The 23,877-nt window shown below is 41.7% G+C and overlaps 1 protein-coding gene across 2 annotated transcripts in view; it reads left to right on the top strand.

The window, feature by feature from the left end:
- Positions 1 to 1,847: 1,847 nt before the first annotated feature.
- The window catches only part of MHX (magnesium/proton exchanger), a 29,627-nt gene continuing 7,597 nt past the window's right edge, over positions 1,848 to 23,877 (top strand). Inside the window, exons 1-3 of one of the 2 annotated variants that reach the window (XM_087680192.1) lie at positions 1,848 to 2,527; positions 14,193 to 14,368; positions 21,114 to 21,232. In XM_087680192.1, coding sequence (XP_087536318.1) covers positions 2,191 to 2,527; positions 14,193 to 14,368; positions 21,114 to 21,232 — 632 coding nt within the window. In that variant the 5' untranslated portion in view covers positions 1,848 to 2,190. The remainder of the gene's footprint in view (positions 2,528 to 14,192; positions 14,369 to 21,113; positions 21,233 to 23,877) is intronic. The other variant, XM_087680191.1, reaches the window with a different exon arrangement.

Here is a 23,877-nt window from a genome sequence, read left to right as displayed (position 1 = left end):
ATATATATATATATATATATATATATATATCTCACAATTCAAGAAACACACACACGCACACACATGCGCACATGTGCGTACACACACACACACACACTCTCTCTCTCTCTCTCTCTCTCTCTCTCTCTCTCTCAAATTACGTTAGTGTATATGCATGTTTACTTTTAAAAAGACAAGTACATTCATCTAACTTACCATAATCAAGTCTCTTATGCACAACTCTTTAATATCGAGGGCATATGGTACAATTTAGTGTGCAATACATACAACCAAATTTTGATACACCAAACTTAAGTTGGTGCATAGCGCCAGCTCCAGCGCGAAAGTGCCGGAAGGAAGCCAGGCACGGAGGGCCTAGTCTATATTATGTGAATGCTTGAAATGCATACATATGCTAGGTGAATTTTGAAGACATAAGAAAAACATGGTATTTTCCAGGCAAAAGCTCTATATTGTTTATGATCTCAATGTCAAGACCATAGGTGTTAAGGACCAAGGATGCAAGGCATTGAGGAAGTCCAACTCTCCTTTACTATAAATTTATGTATTGAAAGCCTATTGAGAATGTTAAGAGAAAAAAGTGTCTGTTAGACCTTTTTAACATTTAAAGCCTAGAAAATTATGACTTTGATTTGTACAAGGTTTAGTGTGGTTTGGGAGTTTTGGAGCTAGATGTGAGGTGTTTAAACTATGGCTATGTGTTTGAGTGTATAGAAAATGGCATGAGAGTTGGACTTCACTTGTGTTTAGACTATGGCATGAGATTAGAGTTTATATCCAAATAAAGTCCACGATGGTAAATGCAACAATTTAGGCATTCAATATACTTATACTAGCAAATTTGAAAAGGGAAGAAAATGCACCCAAGAGATCAATTTGATATGTAATTAGTTACATTCATGAGCATCTTGAGTTTGGGGACATGACCTTATGATCCAACAACATTGGTGTAGCAATACTTTTCAGGCATAATAGATGTGGCTAAGCTCTCAAAGAAAACCTTGTGAACTGGTCATCATGCTGTTCTACTCTTAGATAGAGCTGTCTATTTTGTGATAGTGTTTCTATGTTTTATACGACCTTTTGTTATTTTCCATACTTTCATGGGGATTGCTGACATAAAAATATACCTCATTTTGCATTAAAAAGACAATGTGGGTGTGGGCATCCTACTAAGCATGGAAGTAGTAAACATTTTTTAGACTTACTAGTATGCCTCATTTCTCATTAAAAAATAGTGTGGGTGGGGCATGCTACTATTGCACATTGTTGCGCTTTTAAAAAGGGAAGAAAATACATCAAAGGTACCGTCATACAGTGCGTACATAAGGCAAATATGAGGCACATGTAAGCATCTTTCTAGAATATTCTAAGCTTTTTTGAAACTTGCTTGTTGCATGTCTACTGACGAAATAGCCTTGTTAAAGGCTAATGAAGCCCGTATGTGCAGATTCTATAACTTTTTTGCTATGCATTCATAGCATGCTATCTTACAACAATAGCTTATGTGCAAAGTACATTGATTTGGTGGGTAATGAGTTACGTTTAGGATCATCTCAAGTTAAGGGACACAAGCGATGCTTTCATTAACTTTGAAAGGTACCTTATCGCATGTCACTATATACTTTTGTTCGAATCTCTATAATATTTTCTCTCTATAAAAATAACCATTTTAAGCGATCAATACTCAATTTGTGTGCTAAATTTTTTTAATCTTAGGTGATCATGATAAATTTGGGACTCAAAAAATCACTCTAATTTTCACGTGAAAGCGAAAATGGCTTGAAAGAAAAACATTGGACATTAGCTCCCGACCTAGCAACGACTTGCCAACCTTTGAGGTCGTCCTTTTCTTAAACGCGGCACTGTACAGTTCCATTGCATTTCATGTTATTTCCGTGAGCCCAGTCACAATCGAGATGTGAGAGCGAGACGGACGATGATGGCACGTAGCCATACCATGCTGTAAGCACGGGAGAAAAGAAGAAGAAAGAACAGGAAGAAGAAGGTCGTGGAGAGTCGAGACGCACAAGGATACCATGCCGTAAGGACGGGAGAAGAAGAAGAAAGAACAGGAAGGAGGCGGAGGTCGAGGAGGAGCCGCGCAAGTCGCACAAGACGACCGCTTCTCGGCTGTCATGCATCAGGCTAGCCATCGCTTCTCCCTGTCCTCCCTTCCCCGCACAGAAGATGAGCGCCCCCTGCTCGTCCTACTTCGTCCTCCCTGCGGAAGCCTCCCTCAACCACATTGCCCGGGGCTTCATCTATGGTCTCGGCATCTTGTACTGCTTCTGCGGCCTCTCGGCCATCACAGCTCGCTTCTTCCTTGGCATGGAAAATATCGTCAAGCAGATGCGTACGGTTTCTGCCATTGATCCTGCCTCCGGAAAGAGGATCATGAAACAGCAAAGAGTGTGGAACTACACGGTCGCGGACATCACCTTGCTCGCATTTGGTACGAGCTTTCCTCAGATCTCGTTGGCAACCATTGATGCAATCATGAACTTGGGGAACCTTTATGCTGGCGGTATGGACACTAACCATGAAAACTAGCCTGTTTTAAAATGTTGAAAAGCAATAATAATGCTGATTGCAGTAATATCCCAGGGCCTTTGCACAATGCTGATCCTGTTACCCCACACGCACGGTATAATTCTAGTGGTTCTTCGAGAGCAAAATTAAGCCAAAATGCGTGGCAGGCAGCTTGGATGGTGCAGTCCGACTCTTGCTCCATTTTTTAGAGCCTTTCAAGCAAACCCTTGGCATAGAGGCTCACAATACGGGGGCCTATACCTGAAAGTTAGAATTTTTTCAAAATATTCATAAGCAGATGGTGCAGTCCGACTCTTCTCCATTTTTAAAAGCCTTTCCAGCAAACCCTTGTCATACAGGCTCCCAATACCTGAAAGTTGAACTCTTTTTAAAATATTCATAAGCAGATGGTGCAGTCCGACTCTTCTCCATTTTTTAAAGCCTTTCCAGCATACCTGAAAGTTAGACTCTTTCTAAAATGTTCAAAAGCAATTATAGTCCTGATCGCAAGAATATCACAGAGCCTTTTTAGTTTTGCTTCACATGCACAGTGTGATTCTGGCAGTTCTTGCAGAGCAAAAAGTACACTGTGACAGCTTTCAAGCTAAAAGTTGTGCCATGCAGCCTGGATGGTCCACTCTGAGATCCATTGTTTAAAGCCTTACAGTACAATCAAACCCTTGGCATACAGGCTCACGATATAGGAGTCCTTATCTGAAAGTCAAGAGGCTGCTCCACACAGACTTCCTCCTTCAAATAATTGTTTAGGAATGCACTTTTGACATTCATTTGATAGATTGGCCAATCGCGATGAGCGGCTAGTGTAACCAATAGATGGTATGATGTCAATTGGTAGTGGGTGCAAAGATCTCCTTATAATCTATGCCACGTTTTTGTTGAAAACCTTGTACTACAAGGCAAGCCTTGTATTTACTTAAAGTTCCATAAGCTTTCAATTTGGTCCTAAAGATCCACTTGGTCGCGATGAATTTCTTGTGGCTTAGACAATCCACCAAGGTCCAAATCTCATTTCGATCAATGCTTGCAAGCTCTTTTTTCACGGTTTCTTGCTACCATCAAGGATACTTCAGAGCCTCTTGCTAACTTTCCGGCTCAAAATGCAGTATATAATTTATTGTAAAGATAGATGCAAATGAAACACTAGGTGCAGGCCGAGCATATATTCTAGGGCTTCGGAGTGGAATTTGATGAAAGGACGAATCCCGCATGGTTTGTTTTGGTACTAGCATGGTAACGGGACTCATGTAGGAGGCCTAGGTGCTGAAGACTCTATAGGTGGGTTAGGAGCAAGTAGCAGATGTGCGATGGCACTATCTCCAATATGAGCTATGTACAATATGAGCTTAGGTAGGTTAGGAGTGGAATTTGATGAAAGGACGAATCCCGCATGATCTGTTGATACTAGCATGGTAACGGGTCTCACGTAGGAGGCCTAGGTGTTGACGACTCTATAGGTGGGTTAGGAGCAAGTAGCAGAGGTGGGTTAGGAGCAAGTAGCAGACGTGGCTCAGATGGCTCAGGTGAGTGTAGAGCTATGTACAATATTTCTCTCATAAAAAACATCTCTCCGGACAATCATCTTGTTTGTTTGAGGATTGAATAAACGATAGGCTTTCACCTAAGAAGAGTAAGCTACAAAAATCAGGAGATTAGCTCAGGGATAAGCTTTCCTATCTTATCATCAAGAGCGTGCGTGTATGCACGATAGTTGAAGACTTTGAAATGGGAAACTACATGCAAAGTGCCAAAAAATTCCTTGAAGGTTGTTCTTTGATGAATTGCTGCAATTGGGCATTGGTTGAGGATGTATACTAAAGGGTTCACAACCTCGACCCAATGTCACCATTCTGTAATTGTAGTTTACTGCACTTTTTATGCGAGCAGTCACATGCTTTTGACATTTCTTTATATTGAGTTTGTGGACAGTTCATTACTTGGTAAGTATTCCTTGTTTTCAGCTTGATTTGGCAGTGGTTTTTATAGTAATTACAGTAGCTCGTTTTGTTAGTTTGTGCACCTGTTTGCCTTCATTATGGCTGGTGGCTTGATTGATTAGTGCTATCTTTAATATTGACAAGTTGGATGGCACCAAGTACAGTTGCTGGAAGGCCCAAATTTGGCAAGTTTTAGTGCAGAAAATGCAGGGTAGGCCTTTGAAACATAAGGATATCAAGCTCAAACCCGTTGATCCAGAGGATTGGGCTGAATTAGATGAGGTTTGGAAGTCCACCATCATATTATCCCTCTAAGTAGGTGTTCTATAATGTCATCTCTGATGGGCAGTCTGCATGGGAATTATGGAAAAAGATTCGCAATGTCTATGACAAGCAGAGCCTTGCTTTTTAAATGTATTGGCTGAAGCAACTCATGGACCTTCGCATGAAGAATGGCACTTCTATGTCAGCCCACTTAAATGAGTTTCGTTCCATTATCAATCATTTGTCTTCATAGGGGATTGAATTCAAGGGTACTCTTCTTCCCTTGTTTCTCTTAGTTAGACTGTCTAAATCATGGGATGCCTTTCGTATTGCTATGTGTGCCAACATACCTACTGATGGGTTACAGTTGTAAGATGTAGAGGGTTCACTCTCGATCGAAGAGGTTAACAAAAAGAATCTTGATGGTTACTACACCTCTCATGCTTTGACAGCTAGAGGCAATAATGGTAGGGGCGGTAATGACCGGAGTGGTAGAGACTCTCAGCAGTCTTGCTCTCAATCACATGGGCAGTCTCGTAGAAAGTCTCGTGGCCGTAAGTCCTCATTGACTTGTCATTACTGTGGGAAAGTAGGGCATATTCGGCCGTAGTGCCATAAAATGTGCGAGGACAAGCGCAAATAAAACGGCAAGGATAAAGTATAAGATAATTGCAGCATTGTCCCTAGCAAGTCCAGTGTTAAGATTGAAGAGAATAATGTTGTGCAGATTGATTCTGATGATGATTTCATACTTGCAGCTTTTTCTCTTGATGCTTCACAGTTGACTAGTGCTTTGTTAAGGTATACTCAGTGTTGACTAATAGGTTCATGAGCTTCCTTTCATGTGACCCCTCATAGAGAGTGGTTTCACTTCTACTGCAGTTTGACTAGATTTGTCCGCTTGGATAATGACCTGGCACTCAAGATAGTCGGTATTGGTGATGCCCAGTTGTAGTTTGGTTCAGGTTGCATATTTACTCTTCATGATGTACGTCATGTACCGGCTCTCACGAAGAGCCTTACCTTTGTTGGCATTTTGGATGATGCAGGTTATGTAGTTTCTTTTGGTGATTCCTCGTGGAAGATTACCCGTGGAAATCTTGTCATTTTATATGGTGCTAAGTTCAATACTCTCTATCCCTTGCTTGTATTTGGGTCAGTTGACCATATTTTGGCGGTGGATGCAGTTCCAACTTTCATATGTATTTTTGTGACATCGTCGCCTTGGGCACATGTCCTTGAAAGGAATGAAAATGCTTACCCGTTTGCAGTATCTTTTGTCCCTTGACTAAAAATGTTCGGAGTCTTGTGATCATTGTTTATATGGCAGATAGATATACAATACGCTTAAAAAGTGTAGTATGACATGCATGGGTGAGCCTTTGGCTCTTGTTCATTTGGATGTATGTGGTTCCATGCCCTGCAAGTTGTTAGGTGGCGCGAAGTATTTCGTTACTTTTATTAGTGACTATACACACAAGGTTTGGGCATATTCCATTAAGCAGAAATTAAAAGTCTTGGCTACATTTCAGTGTTGGTTTGCTTTGGGTGAGAACCAGTCTGGGTATAGAGTGAAATGCCTAAAGTTAGATAATGGGGGTAAGTATGTCGCTAAAACCTTTGAGCAGTTTTGTGACGAGAGAGGTATTAATCGTTAGTTGATCGCCTCGTACACCCCACCCTAGAATGGTATGGTTGAGCGCATGAATATGACAATTCAGGAGCGAGTTCGCAATATGCTTAACTAGGCAGGCTTACCATAACATTTTTGGGCTGAGACAGTTACTACTGCCGTGCACTTGGTAAATCGGTCCCTGTGTACTGCTCTTGACTATCAGGTTGTAGAGGAGGTATAGTCTGGAAAACCTCCCTTATATGCTCATTTCCGTATCTTTGGTTGTGAGGTTTTTTGCCATGTATCCAAGGACAAGCGCAATAAGCTTGATCCTAAGTCCAGAAAATACATCTTTCTTGATTATGGTGATGCAGGTAAGATGGGCCATCGCCTATGGATTTCGCAGGCTCGGAAGGTTATCCACAGCCATGATGTTGTCTTCCATGAGGAGAAAATGTATAAGGAGCTCGGGTTTGTTGTTGAGGTACGCAAGGTGATATTTCAGGAGGAGCCTCTTGCTACTATACAACCAACTAGACAGCTTGCAGTAGCAGCTGATGTCCTCGTGGCCCAGGCCCTTGACGCTCCACAGAATGTACAGGTGTCAGGCTCCACAGTCAACTGTGAGGTGGTCCACTAGAGAGAGACGATAGCCTATGCGGTTTGAGCCCTCTATGGATTATGTTATGTTGATAGATGTTGGTGAGCCTCTTACTTATGATGAGGCCATGTGCCATAGAAATAGGGAACGGCTGTTCCGGCCTGTAGGAACGGTTTAATGCGTTCCAGACCCTTGGAGGAGGTGAAACGGCCAGGGAACGTTCCCTGCCGTTCCCAAGGCCGTTCCCTACGGTTCCCTACCGTTCCTTGTTGTTCCCCTTGCCGTTCCCTGTTTGGAACGGCCGTTCCAGGCCTGTTGACCAGAAATTTACATTTTTCCACGTTTTCTCTTTTTGCTTGTATCACACTCCTTCCACCAAATGTTCATTCATGTCCATCGCCTAATGCGTACACACTAATCTCTCTCTCTCTCTCTCTCTTTTTGAATATTCAAAGTGTCAAGACAACCCATAAGCCAATCAGGAGTCCATGCAAAGTTCAAATTTGATGCATTATGAACTCTTGCAAATCACAATCAAATTTCAGCCTATTCTCAATTCCAAGGTAATCATCCATTTATATTGTCTAATTTCAAGGGAAACTAGAATAATTGGGGCAATTCAGAGCAATTTGGAGCTATGGGGGTAATCGAGTCAATTTTGGGACATTCGAGTCAATTTGGAACATTGAGGGGTATTGGGGCAATTATAGGGACATTCTTTGGGGCAACTTGGTCATGGAGGGCATATTTGGGGCACTTAAGAAATGTGCCGTTCCCCTCGTTTCCGTTCCTCCACCTTGGACGTTCCCCCCGTTCCTGTTCCCGTTCCCCGTTCCAGGTAACTATGCCATGTGCAGAGGTGATAGTCACTCTTGGGAGAGGGCCATGCAGTTAGAGTATAACTCATTGCAGAAAAATCATACGTGGGATTTGGTTTCTTTGCCTTGTGGTAAACGTGCTTTGCCATGCAAGTGGGCGTACAAGTTGAAAAGTACCCTTGGATGCTCCAAGCTGGCACACAAGGCTAGATTGGTTGGTAAGGGCTTCAAGTAGGAATATGGTGTGGACTTTGATGAAGTCTTTTCTCCTGTTGTGAAGATGACTATCCTATGCTTGGTACTGGCTTTGATTGCTCAGCTTGACTTAAATCTTTATTAGATGGATATCAAGATGGCTTTTCTTCATGGGGACTTGCACGATAAGATTTACATGGAGCATCCTAAGGACTTTGCAGAACCTGGCAGAGGGACCATCTAGTATGCAGATTGAGAAAGAGCCTTTATGGCCTTAAGCAAGCACATAGGGAATGGTATTACAAGTTTGATGCTTTTATGCATTCACAGGGATATTCCCATAGTGTTACGGATCCGTGTCTAAACACAAAGAAGGCTCGTGTTGGCAGCCTTATGATTTTGATTCTTTATGTGGATGATATGTTGATTGTTAGGAGTGTTCATGATGAGTTGGATGCCTTGAAAGGTCAGCTCAAGAAGAGCTTTGACATGAAGGACATGGGACAAGTTTCACATGTTCGCTCTAAGGGGCTCCTTTACTTGTCATAGAAGGAGTACATCCAGAAGGTCCTTGAGCGGTTTCATCTATAGGATGCTAAGCCTATTGGCTATCCTTTACCTTCTCACGTGAAGGTTAGTCAGGCCGATTGTCCGCAATTTGATGAGCAGAAGACTGAGATGACAAAGATCCCTTGTGCATCTACGGTGGGTAGTTTGATGAATGCCATCGTAGCCACTTGTCTTGACATAGCATTTGCAGTGGGAGTTGTGGCATGCTATATGGCTACACCTGGCCGATGGCATTGGGATTCTGTCAAGTGTATCATGAGGTACTTGAAGGGCACAACATCTATGTGTATATGTTATGGTGGCCAGGATACAGGAGTCGTGGGGTACATTGACTCTGATTATGGAGGACATGTAGACAGTAGGAAGTCCACCTTTGGCTATATTTTCACTTTCACTGGAGGTGATGTTTCTTGGATGTTGAGGGTGTAGAAATGTACGACTCTATCTACTACATAGGTAGAGTATGTTGTAGCCATTAAGGCTTTCAAGGAGGCTCTTTGGCTAGGCCGTCTGGTGGCAAACCTTGGCATTACTGATGTGATCCTTACATTGCATTTGGATTCTATGAGTGGTAGACCTGGTCTGGTGGCAGACCTTGGCATTATTGATGTGGTCCTTACATTGCATTTGGATTCTATGAGTGCTATTCAGTTGACCAAGAATCCAGTCTTCCATGCGAAGACGAAGCGCATTGAGGTGCATTACCACTTTATTCGAGAGGTTGTTGAGGACAAGTCCATTAAGCTTGTCAAAATCTCAACTGACCAAAATCTTGCAGATCTGCTCACTAAAAGTCTCTCAACGGAGCGTATTGCATTCCTTAGAAAGTAGATGGGCGTTGGATGAGATGATGTGTCAGGCGACTCAGAAGATGAAGAAGAAGTCTAAAGACTAGAGGAATTCAGTCCGACACTCAATTGGCACGAGATCCGTTTCTCCTCCCAGCCTTGCCTAGTTAATTGCTGGCCACTCTCCTCGTGATCCGATTGCTAGCCGTCAAATCTTGGTGAGTTCTACTATTCTTGGACCCTCTTTAATTCTAGGCTCCCCTAAACCCCGTTCGGGCGTCCAAGGCCCCGGACGGTCATACCTCGTGCATGTTTCCCTTAATTTACCTTATAAATATAACATTTCCTTCCCCTTAAGAATCGGTTTTGTCCTCGAAAACGATACTTGGAAGGTCTAAATGTAAATTGGGAAACCTTTTCTTTAAGGTACTTACTCGCTCCCATGTTGAGCTTTCTTCTGAACAATCTTTCCACTTAACCAAACATTCTTGATAAATAGTATTCCTTGTTCGTCTATTACGAACATTTAATATTCTTTCTGGTTCATGTGGATTAGATTGGTCATTTAATAGCTCCTCAATATTATCATTTAAAATTAAATTATCCAAATCACCCAGTTTCTTCCTTAACTTACTTACATGAAAAACTGGATGTATTTTACTAGCAGTAGGTAGTTGGAGCTTCTAAGCCAGTTCTCCCCCCTTTTTAAGTATTGTGAAAGGACCACAATACCTGGGTGAAAGCTTTGGACATTGTCCCGTTTTCATGGTTTTAGTTTGTTCAGGCACCTTAAGATAGACCAATTCTTCTTCTTCAAAGGAGATGTCTCTTTGGTGAAGATCTGCATATGCTCTAGCTCGATTTTGAGCTTTTTTAATATTTTCTTGAGCAAATTTTAACATACTATTTATATCCTCCAAAAAATCCTTAGCTGCCTGAACCTTTTCCTGCATAGGACTGCATAAGGAGCTTTGGGCTGAAACCCATACATTAACATAAATGGACTATATCCAGTGGAAGAGTGCTTGGCACTATTATATGCAAACTCTGCTATCGGTAGATACTCTTCCCAATTAGTTTGCCTTTTACTTACATATGCCCTAAGCATATCTTCAAGGATTTGGTTAACCCTTTCAGTTTGCCCATCAGTTTGCGGGTGATCCGCCGTACTCATGCTAAGTTTAGTATTCAACTTCCTAAATACCGCACGCCAAAATTGACTATCAAATTTTCTATCGCGATCAGAAACTATATTTGCCGGAAGGCCATACCTCGTGCATGTTTCCCTTAATTTACCTTATAAATATAACATGATGTCTTTCCTTATCATGTTGTACTTATATACATTTGTACTTTCACTTTTTTTCTTGTTCTCTCCTCACTAGGGGCACATTCGAGTTTAAGTGGGAGGTTGTTGGGGGTAAAGGCATCTGTGCCTAGCCTCTCATGTATTAGTTACACTGACAGTACCTTCATATTTGCACACCTGTACATTGCAGGTGGCGGACGCCCATCACTGTCACTTCATTCTTTATTTTTTCAGTGACATTTGAATAAAGGGAAGGCCGGTCACACAGTGACTGTTGGAGTTTCCACATTGTGAGTCTCTCTCTCTCTCTCTCTCTCTCTCTCTCTTTCTCTCTCTCTCTCTCTCACTCCTTCCACCATAGCTCTTGCTTCTGCTCCATGCTTCCACTTCAGGGATCACTCCCTTCAATATTCACTTTCTTACGTTATACATCATACAAGGTGCTGCACCGCTGCCCACAAGAATGGAACCCATGACCTTGGGTTTATGACACCATTTCACTACCACTTGAGCTAGCGGTTCTTGGCCCAAAACACTTTATTTGTATGATCCTTGTGTGAACATAGTTTTGGTTAGGGGGGATGTGGTTGGCAATCATGTGTGTCATGCATAGTCATCTCCTGCCTATGAACCTCTCTGAGTTAGACAGGGACAGTAGGAGCTATGAATCATTATACACAGGCTTTCGTGTTTTGACAAAGTAGGCAGCTCTTTCTAGAGCATGCATTTCTTTTCTAGTCGGATTTAGGAATGTTCAAACTGGCTGGTTATTTTCCAGCCGAGTGCTTTTTTTTTAGTGGGTCTAGACTGCATTTACATTGGCTAGGATTGGGTGACCAGCATTTATTATGGCGATCAGCATTTTCTTGATTATTTTTTTCATGTTGATTAGTTGGCCAACATTTTAAGCCCCTATTGGAGCAGCTCAGCAGCCAGCCAGATTTGGCATATTTCAGCTATTTGTAGTTATCCTCAACAATTGGCTGGTCATTCACAGATTCAGCTTTGGAGGTTTTCAACACACTTCGACTTTTGGGACAGTCCTTCATCTTTTGGTGTTGTCTTTTGTCAGCAGCCTGATCTGGTGCCCTCACGCTGATGCCTTGGGCTGCATGTGAGTAGTGATTAGTCCTCTTTTGTATTCAACTTTCATCTAGTTCAGTGCAGATTTTCTCCTTCAATTCTCTTCTTTCATTGCAGTCTTTCTCTTCCCTTCTCTCTCCACACTCGTGTTTCCTCATCCATTGCACACTCTTACATGGTATCATCGCCGAAGTGAGAACTTAGAGGTTCCATGAAGAGAAGACCATACTCAGCTTTTTGTTTGGAGCAAATGTGTCCCGAAGAATGCAGATTTTTTGCATTGTTTGGGCCTTGTATGAAACATGTGAGAGCATTTTGCCAAGTACACAACTCTCACATTCAGTATGAGTAGGCATTTTCAATGGGTAGATGGCTTTGCGATGAGGTCACTAGATATAGGAGATGGTCTCTCATCATTAGATGGAAGAGAATTTAGGACATCCCTCTTATCAAAGGTGATATCTTGTCGAGTGTATATCTTGTTTGAGGAACTGGAGTTTGATGTATAGCTGCTTCTACCTCTCTATCAAGCTCACCTAGTACCTTTGCACCTAGGGTAGCTCCATTGGCTTCTAGGCTTGATGATGCTGCCTCCTCTTCCTCTACTAGTAGTAGTGTTAATGTTGCTAAAAGTGTCCTGGAGGAGGATGAGGCAGAGGAGATGATGTCTTTAGGTGATGTAGTGTGCTGTCTTTAGATGATACATCATACTAGATAAATCATGATCATTTTGGTACTACATTGTACTTTGTAGTTGATCATGATTCATTTCATGGATCATTGGCATTTCAATGATGGTTTTATTATTTACATTACTGTTTTACTGTTTAGCATGTACTCACGGCCTCAAACTCTCTTTTTTGAGTGTTGAAAGTTTTTGAAACTCATGTATTGTGATTTTACAGCATGTACTCATGAGTCTTGAGTCATGACTCAGGCCTCAAACTCTCTTTTTTGAGTCTATATGACATGATGGCAGTCTTTTATATTGACTACTGATACTGAAATTTTTTGAATCTCATGTATTGTGATTTTACAATCTTTGGTAGTTTGGGCAATTCGCATCTTTAATTATATTGTCAAGGAATTTAAGTGTTTTCGGTGCGGATGTTCAAATTACAGATGGTTGTATCCCTTAATATATGTGTAATATAAAAATATTCCTAAAAATTGACATACATTCCATTTCCCTGCTTCTCTGTTTGGGCCTCTGGCCAAAACTCTGTTTTGTGACTCTGAAACACGTTTTCATTTCCCCCTTTTCCGAAACTCTCGGCAACTATGCTTCATCCATGAACTATCTCTTTGGCCCTATGTTTATGCTGAAGATGGAGTCTGGACTTTGAACCAATGGTGGGTTTAAATAGCCCAAAACTCTTGAAATAAATTGGTCGGCCAACTCATTAAGACCCACCTTTTAACTATATAAATGGCTGTTTTAGGGCCATTTTAAATGTCCACATTTTTAATCATGGTCTGAAAACATTTCTGACAAGGTTTTAGCTGCTTTCATCACTTGAAATTGTTAGTTTTGAGAAGGAAAATGCTACCAAGTCAGAAGTGCACTACATAGCATCTCTTAAGAGAGTGCACACCCAGCAATGGCTAGTCATGGTTAGGTCACTACCTGTATTATTGTTGCAGTGCATCGGAATGCCAGCTTTTGCAGCCAAGGGGGCTTGGCTTAGTTGGTGAACCTTTTTGTTGCCATTAAAACAGGCAGTAACATCTGTCTGCAAGCACCTACCATTTAGGGTGACTCACTTCTGGTTTTAACTGGTCAGAGGACAAATTTGTTTTACACTTGATCTTAGGGAAGAAATTGTAGAGCGAGTCACTTGAAACTTCTGGTTTAACTGGTCAGAGGAAGGCCTTGTTTTACGCTTGATCTTAGCCAAAAGAACATCGTTTAAGCTGTCTAATAACATTTTAGTAGGTTCGCTCACAAAAAGGATAATGGTGAATACAACAGTTGAGAGGAGGGTTTATTATTCTCTAGAGCTAATAGATTTATGAGCAGAAAAAAAACACTCCCCAAATGTAGCTGTTTGTTTTTGGGAAAAAAGGGTAGGCTTGGTCCACTAGGCTACACATGTCTGAGCACTATTCAGTGTATTGTCTTCAGTTCAAAGCAGCAGCTCTTCTTTCTCACCTTTCCCATCCTGTTTTGTGATGGAACTGTAAGGAAATTCCCAAGCTGATTTTCATTCTTGATGCAAATGCACTCTGTGATCTGCACTTGAGTGTATTTATTTGGTGCAAGTTGACAGTCAGGTTGATATCAATTTGTCAAGTTAAGAAATCTAGAAATTTCCTGGTTGTTTTGATGTGTCTACTAGAACCGTATCAAGCAAATTGCCTCTGTAGACAAAGATCTGTTTGTTGAGCTACATGACATTTATTTGACTAACATTAGTTCCTAAGATTTAATTGACAGACCTTCAGCCATTTTGGTTCTGTAGGTGTTGGGCCAGGCACTCTTGTTGGTTCTGCAGCATGTGACCTATATCTGATACATGCTGCATGCATCATCATACCTAAACGAGGAATGGTCAAGAAAGTTTTAGATCTTGGAGTGTGGGCAGTGGAGCTAGCTTGGTCTTTGTGGGCTTATGTATGGCTGTACATTATTCTTTTGGTGAGTTTTGATCTTAGCATGTCTATCATATCTCCATTTATAATTTTATGATAGCTCCTCATTACATTTTAGATTAATGATCATTTCATGGTTAGATCGATTTGTTACCTTCTGTGTAATCAGAGCCTGTTTAACACTAGAAGATTCTGCCATCCATCTTGAGGAAGATGATCAGCTTTCCTTGTTGCCAGTGTGCATGATGTTAAAGCTAACATGTGTATTGTGGTAGGGAGCAGTAAACTTTTTAGTCATAAATGGGATCCACATTTTGTAAAAGGTAAGCTAGCACCGCCTTCCCTGCTCCCCTTATCTGCAAATGACTATCTATTGCCATTTCTTCTTGGTGAAGTCTGGACACACAATTTGCTTTAATTTGTAGAGAACCTCTCATATTGTATTGCACAGTGGAAACCTTGAATGTGGTGGGAGTTCCATATGATATTCAACCAGAAACAGTGAATAAATTGACTTGCTATGGTGAAGCTGCTTAGGCCTTAGGGACTACTGCAATGACTGATGGAAGTCATTATACCTGTTAATACATTGGGAGTGGAAATCCATTTTACTGTCAAAGTGGTCAAGGGGTCCAAAATTGCATCCTAGTACATTTCTAAGACTAGAAACATGTTGTTGCAGCTTTAAGAACAGGCTATGTGTCTCCCACATAAAGAGGAAGAGGGGTGGTCGAGGGGTCTGAAATTGCATCCTAGTACATTTCTAAGACTAGAACTGTGTTGTTGCCGCCTTAAGAACAAGCTATGCTTCTCCCACATAAAGAGGAAGAGGTGTTTGGACCCTTGTTAATGACTTTAATGCTGTTACAACTGATCTCAAAGAACTTTTAGGAGTTTGATGATACAAACCCAGATCTCAGCAAGAATGTGGTGGTCACGGGGGTAATGGTGGGTTTTGTTGCCACTGAAAACCAGCTGATACCGGCCGTCCATTTATGCAACTTGTGAGACTCCAGTGATTCTCTATGCTTCTAAATGAGGTGATGCCACACTCCCAGAAGTGCCTTTAACCCAACCACAACACTTTGAATGTGGAGTCATGCACATTGACCTTGTAGAGTAGGTGTCTCCTCATGTGACAAAATGAAAATAAAATGTCCCCTAGTCTTGGGCTGGCTATCCATAGGCCACATGTCCAATGGTGTGCCACTAAGGTGGGCTGTTACCGAGAGGAATAGGAGCAGTAGGTGTAGTTGTTGGAGGACCCCATCTTGGCTGCACAAGGGGAGTACCACCCATGGGTGTAGTCGCGTTTTGCTGTGAAGTAGGTCTAGGTGGAAGACTTGGGGCCCTGTTACGACACTCCTTGTCTACATGACCCGAATGCTAGTAGTGAGTGCAAAGCCCATTCTTTTTAGGGAGTTGTTGCTAGATAGGTCTAGATTCTTTGGCTCCGTTTGAAGAAGGGGTGTCACCCTTGTTTGGACTTTCTTCCCTTTCTTAAGAGTTCTTGCTATCCCTAGATTTCTCCTTCGAAGAAGAAGATACTAGCATCCCCTTTGAAGTAGACAATATGGGGCACGTTTTTTTGTGGACTTGTTTTTCCAACCTTTGTGTAATGCAAGAGTTGGCATTCAAACTCATAAAAGGTGGGAAAATGGGGCAGGGAAATTACTTGCTACATGAAGTGGAAGTATTTAGGAGGCATCTTATGTAGGAATAATTTGGCTTCATCATCATTTGGCTTTAGTGAGCCAGCGGTGGCGAATTGAGTGAGCCACCTATACTTGGCCATCTTGACTTTTAGATCACCCCCCTCTTCCATGGAGAAATCTTGTAGCTTGTGATCGAGATTGATGTGTCAAGTTCGATCTTTCACGCCGTAGTGGTCAATGAGATGACTCTAATGATCAGATGCAAGGGGAATATGCTATAACTTGTGAGTTAAGTTGAGGAAGTAACCCATGCATTAGCTTGACATTTACCGTGAGCTTTCCATTAATAGGGATGATCATGGCAAGAGGGTTTGACATAGTCTCTAGACCAACTACTAGGTCCCAAAGACCCGAGACTCAAGCACTTGTTGCATTAGGTTTGACCAAGTCGTGAAATTCAACTCACCAAAACAAGTCTTGTCAATAAAAGCGTTCTTGACCATAGTAGATGTAGTGTAAGTGTTGAGCCACAAGTGGTGAGTAGGGTGGGTAGGTTGAGTGGCTAGAGTACACTTGGGGGTTTGTACAAAAGTGTCCACCATGCATTGGAGTTGTGTGCATAGTGCATTTGTGTGTGTGTGTGGATTGACTAGGCTTTATTACGGTAATCGTATGAGTAGCTTGAGGAGGGTGAACATGTACATGATAAGCAGAGGGTGAAGGCACACGATAGGCAGAGGGTGAAGGCACACCATAAGAAGAAGAGGGTGTTAGAATTAGCCAATTCTTAGCAGTGCCCAATGTAATTTGTGTGGTGTGGACACTTATCAAAGTGTCAATGTAGGGTGTGTACACCTAGTGTCTTAGGACATTAAAGTAGCGACACTAGGCTCTAGAGTAGATAAACCTAACTCTAGCTAGTTGGTGGAAGTGTGGTTAGGTCAACCTTCGACCTAAACCTTAGTTGTACTTTCACTTTTTTTTTCAAGTCATGTGTCAGTCCAGTGCCAGTCCTTGCCACTTGCTCCGCCAACCCCCGATGTTACTGGTCTTTGTCCGCAAGGAGCAGAAAGACAAGCTGCCATTGAAGGAGATGGAACTGCTGTGAGCTCTCTAGCTCAGTCTCTGCCCCATGTGCGTGCTGTCCTGCCAAGTTTGCTAGCTTTAGCTGTGCCCGGTCTCAGCAGACCCTCTGCCCAGCTGCTTGTGCCACCAGCCTATTGAAATCTGCCTCCACAGTCTCGCTTGCACCTCCACAGTGCCACCTGCTGCAAGGCCTTTGCTGCCCGCCTACTTGGCTTTTGTCCACAGCGCCGCTGCTCAGCTGGTCATGTGTCAGTCCAATGCCAGTCCTTGCCACTTGCTCCACCAACCATTTTGCCTGTTGCTGCCTGCAATTTGCAGCGGCTATCCTGAACAGCGCCACCAACCTTCCAGCAGAGCCGCCACCAGCAGTTTTGTTAGTGTCACCCCTAGTCCATTTTGCGTCACCTCAACAGCTCATTGCTGACTCCAACTGTGCCACTACCACTGATGCTATTGGATCCACTGACACACTTCCCGAGTACCCAGAAATTTGGGGCTTTTGCCCAATTTGAGCTTGTGTGTGTGAATATCCACCGAAATGTCCAACATTGCGCAATTTCTTTGACATTGGTGTGAGAAAAGAAATGTAAAGTTTTTTTGATCTTTGGGTTCGGCATGTATCCCGAGGTGAAATCCAATTACTGCTTGCTGTTTTCATGCATCCCAAGGCAACATTTCACTTAAATCTCGAAAATTTGGTGAGAAAATTTGGGGGTCTTGCTTGGCATGTATCCCAAGGTAGTAAACATGTGCAGCAACAGCATTCAATTGCTGTTTGAATCAGATTTGGCAGAAAAATTTGTAGAGATTTGGGGCTTTTCAGCATTAAATTGTTGAGATTTGTATTTGGCATGCATTCCAAGGCAAGTGCAGTGGTAGAGCATTGAATTGCTGTATATTTGCAGATTTGGTACTATTTTGAGCAGTCTCTTGGCACTCATTTCAAGGCACTTGGCAGTTTTGGTGCTTGCATTCATATCCCGTGTTGGGATCTCAGTACTTGTGAGAGCACATTTTGCACTTCAGTTTGGAAGTGTTTGGTTGCAGTTTGTGCATTTATTGCAGCAATGGCTTAGAGTGACCACAACAACATTTTGGGTGTCCTCACTTAGGAGGATAAATTGGATGGCACTAGTTTTATGGTGTGCAATTTGCTTGTTACATAGGGTCTTTGGGATTTTGAGATGGGCGATTCAGCCCGACCAAGAGGGCTTGCACCTCAAATGCCTCAAAAATGGGCTAGAGGATAGCAAGCTTCCCTTGCTTCTACCCAATTTCTTCCTATTGAAGAACAAAAGAAATGGGATTCTAAGGATGCACATGCTTTATCTTTGATTGTTCTTTCAGTTGAGGGCAATTATACCTCATATCCGGTCGTGTAAGACCTCAAAGGCAGCTTTGGATATCTTGGGACAGATGTTTTCAGCACACAATGAGGCTAAAATCTCTTACTTGAGACAAGAATTGGCTAATGCACATATGGATGAGGGTGATGCTATGATAGATCACCTCACTTACATTCAAGAATTGAGAGAGTGGCTGCTGAATATTGATGAGGTGTTGACGGATGATGAGATTGATAAACATCCCTTGAACTGTCTTCCAGAGCCTTCTCTTGGGTTTCACACTTTGCTAAATTTGACTTTGAGGGGGGCACAACAGCCCCTCACATTTGTGGAGTTGACATGGCTCTTGTTACAGGAGGAAGAGATCAAGAAGAATGTTGCTATGCGATTAGGTGATGTAGCCATGCTCTCCAAATACAAAGACAAAGGAAAAGCAAAGCAACCAATGAAAAATCAGCCGAGGGATGATGTGGGACAGCCATTTGGCAAGGCTGCCCATGATGCAATGTAGGACCGGTATGTACATATGGATCCTTACTGTATGGTACGTATGGTATACATATGGATCATAAAAAACGTGATATATTTGTTTTGAAACAATTTGGGGCCCCAAACGAGCTTTACTTTTTCGATTTTTTCATATATTTCAGCTAGGTGTTTTTATTTATGTATACTCTATTAGGAGCCACCTTGACTTGACATTTGTCACCTTTGTGGGTTGTTCCTTGTTAGCATTTGTACATTGTTTGATGTATTGTTATGTTAAGAAGAAAGGTAAATAGGAGCAGGCTAGAAAAGATGAAAAGTTCAAGGACGAGAAGGACAAAGGTTTACCAAGTGCTGTCACTTTGGGCAGACCACTCACCTCGAGGAGAATTGTCAGAAGTACCCTCACCTTGGGCTTAGGGTTGAGGAGTCAAAGATTGCTACATTGGCTACCATGGAGAAATTTATCTTTGTCCATTTGTATGAGGTGGATGATACTGCATTTCTTCCTCCTATTCAAAGAAGCCTACAAGGTGATGGAACACCTGCAAGAAGCTATGTAATTGGGTGTTGAGATACCTCATGTTACAACTTGCAACCATGAAACTTGGTAGGGGTTGTTGATAGATAGTTCTTTTAAAGAATAAACTCCTGCTAAGTAGTGGAAGGAAAATTTCTAGACTTGGAGATGACAGGCATGGGACCCACCCTCCCTCCTGCAAAAGTTTCTTCTAAAGATGGGAAGAAACGACATGAAACTTTATGCGCAGCTCGAGGCAGACTCTTGAGACCCTCAAGAGCTTAGACAAATGTATCTTCACACTTGGAACGGTGCAAAACATCCTTTCCTTAATTAATTCATTTAAGAATCAAGCACAAACAAGGCATTCAACCCAATATCATTTTCCAAGAAAACATTCCTTATTCCCATGGCAACTTGTCATCACAGACCCTTGCCGTGAATTTACCATCAATCACAAGCACTTGGAATAATCATCCAAACCACATCCCAACAATCAGTTTAATGCAAAAAGCATTTAGGACGATGTTAGATCAATAAACAAAACAACGATATCCTTTTCCAACATTGCAAGAATAGTCGCGATAACCTTCCCGTCGCATATTTGCTCTCCCCCTTGGGATCAGGAGCGGTTCTATGTAAATTTTACTTAGCGCATCTTTCTTTCGGCTAAGGCATATGTTAAGGTTTCAAACACTGTACAAGACATAATGTCTATCAATCACTTACATTGATGGATAACCTAGCCTTCTTCCCAATAAGTACAAAAGCATCGGTCTTTCCTTTGACTTAGGGTTTCCTAATCCCTAGAGCTCTCCACTTACTTTTGAAGCTTGGAATTGTAGTTTGTACCTAGCCCAATCCCCGAGGGCTGTGGTCCGTGGGTACCATAACTTTTGCTTCATGATATGGGGTAGCACCTTCAACGTTGGATTCTCTGTCCCATCCTGCCTAGACTGCCATGAGAGGCTTTGTGTATGTGTGATGTAGCTCTCTAGCCATGCTGTTGAGCCCATGCACTTTCATCTTTGATTTTGAGGAATTTAATTAGGTATAATTTATTTTGAAAAAAAGTCAAGTTATTTGTTGGGTGTAATATCATATCCTGCCCCATTGACAAGTTTGCATTGAGAAGAGCATGGTGACAAATTCATGTTGACAAGTTCACACTGATAGTCTTAGTTTGACAGTTTCAGGTTGACAAGTTATGGTCCATGGTTGTAGGTCGGCAAGTTCATGTTGACAGTTTTAGCTTGACAGTTCCTGTTGATAAGTTCCCATTGATTTAAAAAGAAAGTAGAGGCATCTAGTATAGTCCACCACTTGGGGATCTCTAGCTCCAAGACAGTCTCAATTTTCAAATATACTACAGTATTTGACAGAAATTGGGCTTGAAAAGTTGGTGCTTTTGTATGAGGAATTTCTAGATGCTTTACCACCCAGCTCTAAATCAGGTTATACTAGTGAGAAATGTCTGATGTCATTTCGAGCATGTGCTCCGAATGGAGAGAGAATTTTCTGAACTTCCCTTGGTATGCCAATGCCCAAATTGCATCCCTGGCCTTGTTATCAATAGTCTGTGAAATGTTGAATTACTGATTTCATTATAGAGTTTGTCAAAGAAATGCCTTCTTAAGATCTATGAACCTGTACTTATTCTCCTCTTATTTATTGCTAATTAAAACCACATTGGTGCAGGTTTGGACTCCTGAGGTTATAACTGTTTGGGAGGCAGTGATGACGGTTCTGCAGTTTTTCCTTCTTATATTGCATGCATATGCACAAGACCGAGGTTGGCCTTTTATATCAATATCTAGGTGAGTTTTAGTGGAGAATTCAGCAAAAATGACTGATGTCTTCAGGCTAATGGATTTGAAAACCATAACAATGTTATGCTCTGATTTCTTCACCACCTTATCTCATGTGGATCCTGTGTATGAGTTAGTGGTGTCTTGTACGATGTCAATTATTTGAGTGTTTTGGTGTCCAAATCTGTACCATATGACTTCTCAGGTGGATGTATATGCCCTAATCTGTGGCATATGGCAAAAAGATGAGTGGATAGATGTGCTGGCCCTAGATCTGCCATCTGGAGTGGTTTTTCTGTGCTCCCCCACCCCACTCACCCTCTCACACACCCCACCCCACCCCCACCCCCACCAACGACACGACACACACACAACAATGATACGGCACACACAGAACAAGGCAATCACAAAAATTGATCAGTCCACAATGAGCACATGGAGATATTCCAGCAGCTAGACATTCATGGAAGCTGCTATGTGCAATGGACCACTGATGATGAAGATGACCGGTCAACTCCATGTATCCATGGAAAACATAGCAACAAAGAAAATATAAATAGTAGTGGTTATTCATGTGTATTCTGAACAATAGAATATCAATCCTCCATGCAAGCTTGACATATGTCCATCTCACACACTCCATGATGAAGATGGTAAATGCAGAGGAAGCCATAATTCATGAGCAAAGGCAACAAGACAGCTGTATAATAACTTTGGCTGATGACAATGCAGGATAAGATACAGACTCCATGGAGCTGATGACAAGTCTGTTATAAAGATGAAGTACTCCACACAAATAATGATAGTTGTATTTCAGATATGCATAAGAGATTTATGATGCACCCTTCAGGCTGCCAATATTATTGTTGCTGATAAGTGTTAAATCATGATGACAAGGGCTACTCTACACGACACTACTTAGTTTGAGGTCATGCATACCCCATCACATTCATATATCTGTCACCAAAGGCTAAACATATCATAAAGCCACGTGTTCTCTAGCTACAAATAGAACATGAGATACATGTAGGTATATATAATAGCAACCAAACCATGCTGTCCAAGGGAAATCTGAAACCAGCCTTCGTTCTTGGGTAGGGTGGTAGATTATCTGGTAGAAGACCTGATCTAACACTACTTACAGCAAGAAGATAAATTCACAAATCTGAAATAAATACATTACCATGTTAATCCTGGACAGTTGACACTCGATTGGCCCCAAAACTGGTGCCCTTTGGGGTATTTCTTTTACTTGTATTGCTTGAATTTGTAGTACATTGAGTCATAGACCGATCTCTCTACAAATTCCAATACATTTGGCTTTCACCAACGACCAGCTGCATTAAGATCCAATTTTCCCCTTGCTTCTAACACATTTTGGGCAAAAATTGAATCTAGTATACTTCCATACATGTCACCTTCAATGTGTATGCCCACTCCTCACTAGATCTGCTGTAAATCCGCAGCTGCTTTGAACTTTTGGCTTCTATTTAATGGGCATGTACTTTGAGGTGGCTGAGAAACCCTGATTTATGCTATAAATGAGGGTTTTGACAACATAAGCACTATTATCCGCCTTCAAACAATTGGCAAAACTGAGAATGGATGAGATTCAATGACACGCTTCTCAAGATAGCTGATAATCCATAATTATATAATAATTAGGTCTGCATTCAGTAGAACAGTGCTGGATATTTGCAGATTTGCCAAGATGAGGGAGAAAGATAGCAGTGGAGAGAGAAACCTTCAATTTGATGCCAAGAAAGTGTTGTAACAACAATCCCTCCCTGTTTTAGAGAGAAAATCACGTCAGCTGCTACGTTTTTAGGGTTTTGTTGTTGTCTGAAACCCTAATTTCTGCACCCAAAAGTCAATGACCTCATTTTAGGGTTTCTTATTGTTTACAACCCTAGAATCTTCTAGATCAAGTGACATTTGGTAAAATTCCATTTACACTGGGGTCTGCACAAGTAAAAACTTGACATTTGGTAAAATTCCATTTTCACTAGGGCCTGCATAGGCAAAAACAAGCTGCATAGCTTTTTGGCCTTGCCCTCATTAAAATAGCATTAAAGATTGCCGAATCTCAATATTAAAACCTATCTTTGAACTTGAAAGTGTTGAAACTTTTCATAAACCTTAGTTTACAACCATTTAAAACTCTAATTCCCATGACACCTAAAGTCATTTCCAAGGGGAAATTTAATCTCTCTAACCAAGATCTATGCTAGGTACTTCACTGACACTCGTCCACAAGAACTTCTGCCAATGTTCCCCTTTGCAAGGCTAGGATTGTCTATCACTGTGACACACATTCAACTTAATCTCACATGTGCACCTCACATTTGCATAGCTTAAGTATCCAAAGAGCATTGAGTTAAAATCTAGGTCCTCATGATAGAAATTGCCCACATATACCGCAATACAAATTGAAACCACTTGAGCACTTGATTGCTGGTTTACTCTTAAGGGCTCTTGTGGTCTTAAAGCTCAACGATGCTACATTGATAGAATGTGATTATTCTTTCAAGAGCTCACTCTAAATTGGCCTTCCTTCTCCAAAATCAATCAATAATTACATCGAGCATCACATTTACAAATTAAAATGAACTCTTTACTACTTAGATTGCAGATGACGTGTTAGAGGTTAGTCA

Source organism: Lygodium microphyllum, chromosome 6 (genome assembly GCF_053477565.2).
Source record: "Lygodium microphyllum isolate KBCC chromosome 6, Lygodium_microphyllum_v1.1.10, whole genome shotgun sequence".
In the NCBI taxonomy this organism is placed as follows: Eukaryota; Viridiplantae; Streptophyta; class Polypodiopsida; order Schizaeales; family Lygodiaceae; genus Lygodium; species Lygodium microphyllum.
This window is presented reverse-complemented; position numbering and strand designations above follow the sequence as displayed.